The sequence below is a fragment of the Loxodonta africana genome, chromosome X (assembly GCF_030014295.1).
Source record: "Loxodonta africana isolate mLoxAfr1 chromosome X, mLoxAfr1.hap2, whole genome shotgun sequence".
Lineage (NCBI taxonomy): Eukaryota > Metazoa > Chordata > Mammalia > Proboscidea > Elephantidae > Loxodonta > Loxodonta africana.
The window spans coordinates 34,032,331-34,038,788 of NC_087369.1; the positions used below are offsets into that span (position 1 = coordinate 34,032,331).

Sequence of the window (6,458 nt, forward strand, 5' to 3'; positions counted from 1 at the left end):
AAGCAAGTAACTACAGATCGGGGAAGATTGGTACCACGCCACAGGAGATCTCCAAGGAACCAAGAAACAGAAGTTGAACAAAGACAAGAACCTTCCCCCAGAACCAACAGAGAGAGAAAGCTTTCCCCTAGAGCAGGTACCCTGGAATCAGACTTCTAGCCTCCTAAAGTGTGAGAAAATAAATTTGTGTGATAAAGCCACCCACTAGTGCCATTTCTCTTAGAGCAGCACTAGATAAGTTAGACACTACCTAATGGGTGACAAAAAGGTTTGTCCTTGACTACTAACCTGAAGGTTGGAAGTGCGAACCCACCCAGCGGCACCTCAGAAGAAAGGCCAGGCAATGTTTCTGTAAAGACTCCCACCAAGAAAACCTCATGGGTGCAGTTCTACTAACACATGGAGTTGCACTGAGCCAAAATCAACTCAACAGGAAGGACTTAATATAAAATATAATTTAGTTTTTCTTTCTAAGCAATCATTTTTTCTGATTTTTTTTTTTTTTTTTTTGTCCTAGAGCACTGCATATTCTCCAACATTTCCTGGAGAAAACAAAACAAAACATTCTCAGAGAGGAGGGTGGTACTGTGTGGTGTCAAAATAATCATACTAATAGCTGGAATTATTTAAAGACCCAATGTTTGCCAGGGACTTTGCCAGGTGCTTTACATGCATTTCGCAGAACGCACCGGCCCTAGAAGACAGGGCTTATCAAACCCACTTCACAGACAAAGAACCTGGGGCTCTGAGAGACTGGTAATGTGGGTGAGTCCACACCTGTAGTACACGACCAGGCTGGACTAGACCGCTGGTTGGAGTTTGTCTGGAGCCCACACTGTTCCACTCCTCCAAGACAAAGACTGACTTGTCTCTAAATTCACTTTTCTTCTCACTGCTCCAAAATGTATCTCAGGCAAGAAAAACAATACCTTTGTGCCCAAAGCACTGGGTTGGACTACACAGCCGGAGTTGTAAGAGTAAATGAGAGGTAACGATAAGGAGAAAGCCCCGGTGGAGCAGTGGTTAAGCACTCAGCCGCTAACCAAAAGGCTGGCAGTTCAAACCCATCCAGCGGCTCCACAGGACAAGGACCTGGTGATCTGCCCTCATACAGATTACAGCCCGTGGGGCAGTTCTGCTCTGTCACAGGGGTCACTGTGAGTAGAAACCGACTGGACAGCACCTGACAGAACAACAGTAATAAGGAAAAGAAAGATAATATCTGGCGACCTCTATACATGCAATGCCAGATGACCTGAGAAGATGAGGGGCTCACAAAACCATCCTGGGGAGCCCCTGCCTGGAGAAAATATGTCTATTAGAAAACAAATCACACGACACTCTACGTGTGGCTGATGAAAAGAAGGGATAGCTGAGATTTATTTTCTCTGACAGCATAGACCACCTGTCCTGGGCCTCCTGCCTTGTGCTGCAGCTTCCTCATCTCACATCACTCCTGGGACAGGCACCCATTCGTTGATTAAAAACTGCTCAAGTTTTTAATCCAAGATTCAGGAGCCAAAATAGAGACCCCCATGTAGGAAGACTGGGGAAACCAACACACTAGAGTTTAGGAGTCACCCAGAGACTGACTAGCACCTGCTCTAACTTAGTCATCTAGTGTTGCTGTAACAGAAATACCACAAGTGGGTGGCTTCAACAAAGAGAAATTTATTTCTTCACAGCAAAGTAGGCTAAAAGTCCATATTCAGGGTGTCAGGCCAGGGGAAGGCTTTCCTTCTCTGTCAGCCTTCTCATCAATCTTCGCCCACACTAGGAGCTTCTCTGCGCAGGGACCCCGGGTCCAAAGGACCCTTCTTCCAGCACTGCTTCCTTGGTGCTATGAGGTCTCCCCTCTCTGTTTACTTCCCTTTCCTTTGTATCTCTTGAGAGATAAAAGGTGGTGCAGGCCACAACCCAGGGGAACTCCCTTCACATTGGATCAGGGCTGTGACCTGGGTAAGGGTGTTACAATCCCACCCAAATCCTCCTAAACAGGAAATTACAATCACAAAATGGAGGACAACCACACAATACTGGGAATCATGGCCCAGCCAAATTGCTACACACAATTTGGGGGGGACATAATTCAATCCATGACATGCTCTCTGACCTAGAAAGTCCCAGGCAGGGCTGTCAGGCTGAGCATCCTCTCACTTATCCTTGAGATTTCTCAGGGACTTGAGAGCCTTGGCCTAAGAAGGGCACCTCAACTCAGTAGATGCAGGAGTCTCAGCCTCTGATAGACATCAAGGTGATGGTCCTGACTGAGGATGATGGAAGGACCCGGCTAAAACAGTGGGGTCCCATAGAGTTCTGCCCTGGCTGTCAGTCCTTGTAGCTCCAGAACAGTTCTGTCTGGATGTAGCTCAGGGGACCCAAGTCAATGAGGACCCTGATCTGAGGGGAGCAACCTCAGGTCAATGGAGAATGGAGTCCCATGACAAGTCAGGTATCAAGCTGAGGACTCTGAATAAGGAATGAAAGAATTACCCATGGCAGAAGAGAAGAGGCTCCCCAAATCCCCACTCCACCCCTACACCTTCAGCCCTGAGGGACAATGACAGAATTATCAGGTTAAGGAGCTTCCTTATTTCCACCTGGAGAGAGGGAAGAGAGGACCTTGGTGTAGCGGAGACTGCCCCAGGTCTTCAGAGGCAAAAGAGCAACAAAAACACTAAGAGGAGTCAAGGTGAGGACCGTGACTGTTATGAAGGGATTACCAATAGTAAGTAGAACAGGACCTCACAGAGTTCATCCCCTGTTTTGATGACATGGAGGTACCAGGCAGTTTTCAGCCTGAAGTGCCCCCTCATTTTGGCACTAAGGGTGTCAGGGAGGGTTGGCATTGGTCCAAAGGGGGTGGCCCCATTCCTGCAGAGGGAGGAATCTTGTCCCCAACTGGAGAAAGGTGTTGAAGCTGACTACTAACTGGGCAACCTACCCCCCAAAAAGGGTCTGCCCAGAGTGCTGACCCAGCCAGCACTCCTGTGCAGCCCCAGGCAAGGGTAGTGTGAGGCATGTTCTGAGCTCCCACCTAGGGTATCCGGGAGGTGAGGATCTTGTTCTCAGCCTGTGACTCAGGTTTGTATAGGCAGGAATCCCAGACTCTGATAGGTATCAAGATGAGGACCCTGAGTAAGCACTAGGGGACCGTCCACTCCATAACAGTGCGGTTCCATAAAGCCCCACATTTGCTGTCGACAGTCGAAGGCCTCCCCAAGACCTTGGCTGGATATGACATATTTTGACAGCCTGCCCTCTGCATCGGAAGTCCAGGAAGGTTAGTTCCTGTGTCTAAGGGGCTACACTTCAGACCCCAGAGGGAATAGGTCCAGGATCGGTCAGGAGTCAAGGTGAGGAAGGACTCTGAGTAGGGTCTGAGATGATCACCCACCCCAGAACAAAGCGTCCACCCCACCCCCTCCCTCAAGGTCCCCTCTTCTGCTGTTGACCCTGGGTGACGCCGCCAGAGCTAGCTGGCTAAGCTCTGCCTGGAAAGTCACAGGGATTTGAGGATCAGGCCTTGGGAAGTGGGTTCCAGGTGTGCCGAGGGAGGAGTCTTGGGCTTATCTAGGGTCAAGGTGAAGACTGTGAGGACAAATGAGATGCAAACAAGGAGTGCCACAAAGTCCCGCCCCTAATGTTGGCCCTGGGAGGCTCCATGCAGTTTCAGCCAGACTTCTACCTGAAAGGTCTCAGAGAGATGGGGACATTACTCTAATGGGGGCTGCCTGATTCTGCAATGGGAGTTCACCTGGTCCTTAAAAGGAGTCAGTGTAAAAATCCAGTATGAGGTCTGAGGGAACCGGGCACCCCATAACTGAATATGCTCTCTTCTCTCAGCCCAGGAAACTCTAGAATAAGTGTCGGCCTGAGCTGCCCCCTCATTTCCTCCTGGCGGGGGCTAAGGAGGTGTGGACCTTTGTCTAATGGAGCAGCCCCAATTCTGCAGTGGGAGGAGACCTAACAGGAGTTGCAGTGAGGACCCTGTTTGAGGACTGATGGTATCACTCACCACAGAAAAATGGAAGCGGCAGACAGTTCCTGTTTGCAGTCCTTGGAGGTGTGTGTGAAGCCTCCTTTCTTTTTGCTGCTGTCAGGTTGGTGAGAGCCTTGATTTGAGGGGAGGGGCCTCAGATCAGCAGAGGAAGGTGACCCAGGCCTTAACTATAGCCCTAGGTAAGGCTCCAAGACAGGAACCATTCCCAAAGCCAACTCTTCAGGCAGGGATTGGACTGGACGGTGGGACAGAAAATGATACTGGGGAAGAATGAGCTTCTTGGATCAAGTAGACACATGAGACTATGTTGGCATCTCCGGTCTGAAGGGGAGATGAGAGGGTAGAGGGGTTCAGAAGCTGGCCGAATGGACACGAGAGAGAGACCAGAGGTAAGGAGTGTGCTGTCTCATTACGGGGAGAGCAATTAGGAGTATATAGCAAGGTGTTTATAAATTTTCGTATGAGAGTCCGACTTGATTTGTAAAGTTTCACTTAAAGCACAATAAAAATCAAAAATAAAAAGGTAGGGCTCTCAGGCCCTACTTAGAGCCAAGGTAAGGACTCTGAATGACTACTGAGGTCTCCAAGGAACCCAGGTCAGAAAGGACCCAATTGAGCAATCGGCACTCAGTGTCCCCTGACAGGGTGCTACTTCACTTTCTCCTAGGTGGTCCCAGGGAGATGGGGACATTGGTTCAATGTGTCAAATTTAGAGTATCACTGCGGGGGGTGGGGGTGGCGAAGGTGAAGGCCCTGCCAACAGCTGACACAATGGTATTGAGTGTGAACTGACTGGGCCATCTACCCCAGAACAGAGGAGGCCTCACAGAATCTAGACCTGCCAATTCCTGCTCTCAGCTCTAGTAAGCCCCAGGCAAGGCTGGCAGGATGCAGCCTCAGGCAGACTCTAATTACTTCCACAGGGCTCTCAGGGGACAGGCTGACCAGGAGCACAGGAACCCTCTAAAGTTTCTAGATTACTGCCTTCAAGTAAACCTGCAGCGGGTGTCTTCTTAAAGCCCAAGTGGTATCTCCCTACTTATGGTACTAACACTGTCTCTCCTCTCTCTTCCAGGGGCCATACGTCACCTGGTGTCCTGCTCAAACTCCCCCTGCCTGTGTCCCTGACCAGTCATGCCTCGCAGTCAGAAGAGTAATCTCTGTGTACCTGAGCAATGCCAGCAGAAACAAGGTGAGACCAAGGTTCTCAGGGGTGCTCAGGCCATGGCAACAGCAAAAGAAGAGTTCCCCTCCTCTTCCACTCCTCCTTTTAGGTGTACTACCCAGAGAAAGCCTGGCACTAAGTCATGTAGCACTCTGCAGGGGACTCCGAGAGCCCTATTCACCCCCACTACTTCACACACAAGATCTTATGCAGGTGCCAAGAACAAAGATGAGAAAAGGCGAAGTTCCTCCCAGGAGCCGCCATCCACTAAGCGGTCCCGCAAAGACCCTCTAACCAAGAAGGTGGGTACACTGGTGCAGTTCCTGTTGCAAACGTATAAACTGAAAAAGCTCGTCATGAAGGAAGATATGCTGAAGATTGTCAGCAAAAAGTACAAGAGCCACTTCCTTGAGATCCTCAGGAGAGCTTCTTTCAGCATGGAGGTGGTCTTTGGCATTGACTTAAAGGAAATCGACTCCATCAAGCCGTCCTACGCCCTGGTCAGTAAAATGGACCTCCCTAACAACGGGAGGCTGAGTCGTGGCAGGGGGTTGCCAAAAACTGGTCTCCTGATGATTCTCCTGGGCGTGATCTTCATGAAGGGCAACTGCGCCAGTGAGGAGAAGATCTGGGAATTCCTGAATAAGATGAGAATTTTTGCAGGGAAGAGGCACTTCATCTTTGGGGAGCCTAGGAAACTCATCACCCAAGATTTTGTGAAGCTAAAGTACCTGCAGTACCGGCAGGTGCCCAACAGCGATCCTCCAAGCTATGAATTTCTCTGGGGTCCCAGAGCCCATGCTGAAACCAGCAAGATGAAAGTCCTGGAGTTTTTGGCCAAGATCAATGATACCGTGCCAAGTGCTCTCCCATCCTTGTATGAAGAGGCCTTGAGAGATGAGGAAGAGAGAGCCAGAGCCACAGTTCTAGACCGGGCTGATCCTACTGCTATGGCCAGTGCAGTGCGTGTTCCCGTGCCAGGTCCAGCAGCTCCTCCCAGGCCCAGTGAAGCGTGAGGCAGATTCTTCACTTTGTGGTTGACGAGGGCAGTCATTGTTCCATGTAGTGGAGGGCTGGGTGGGACAGGAGGGAACACAGTGTCTCATACCTTTCTGTTTCTGCTCCATGTAGGTCACTTAGAGATTTAACTGTATGTTCTTTCTTTATTTTTCAAATGTTAACCCTTTCAAGTGAAGGCTGTTTTTAGCATTCTAATCTAAGTTCATTAATGACATGGATAACACACTTAGCAATGTTTCTCAGGTTTAAGGTAAGGAGCTTTCCTATTTT

General features: G+C 49.7%; 1 protein-coding gene across 1 annotated transcript; it reads left to right on the top strand.

Moving 5' to 3' along the window:
• Positions 1-5,137: 5,137 nt before the first annotated feature.
• On the top strand, positions 5,138-6,184 carry LOC135228931 (melanoma-associated antigen B3-like). The gene has a single exon (XM_064278417.1). It carries the CDS (start codon positions 5,138-5,140, stop codon positions 6,182-6,184), a length of 1,047 nt encoding a protein of 348 aa, XP_064134487.1.
• The last annotated feature ends 274 nt before the right edge of the window (positions 6,185-6,458 follow it).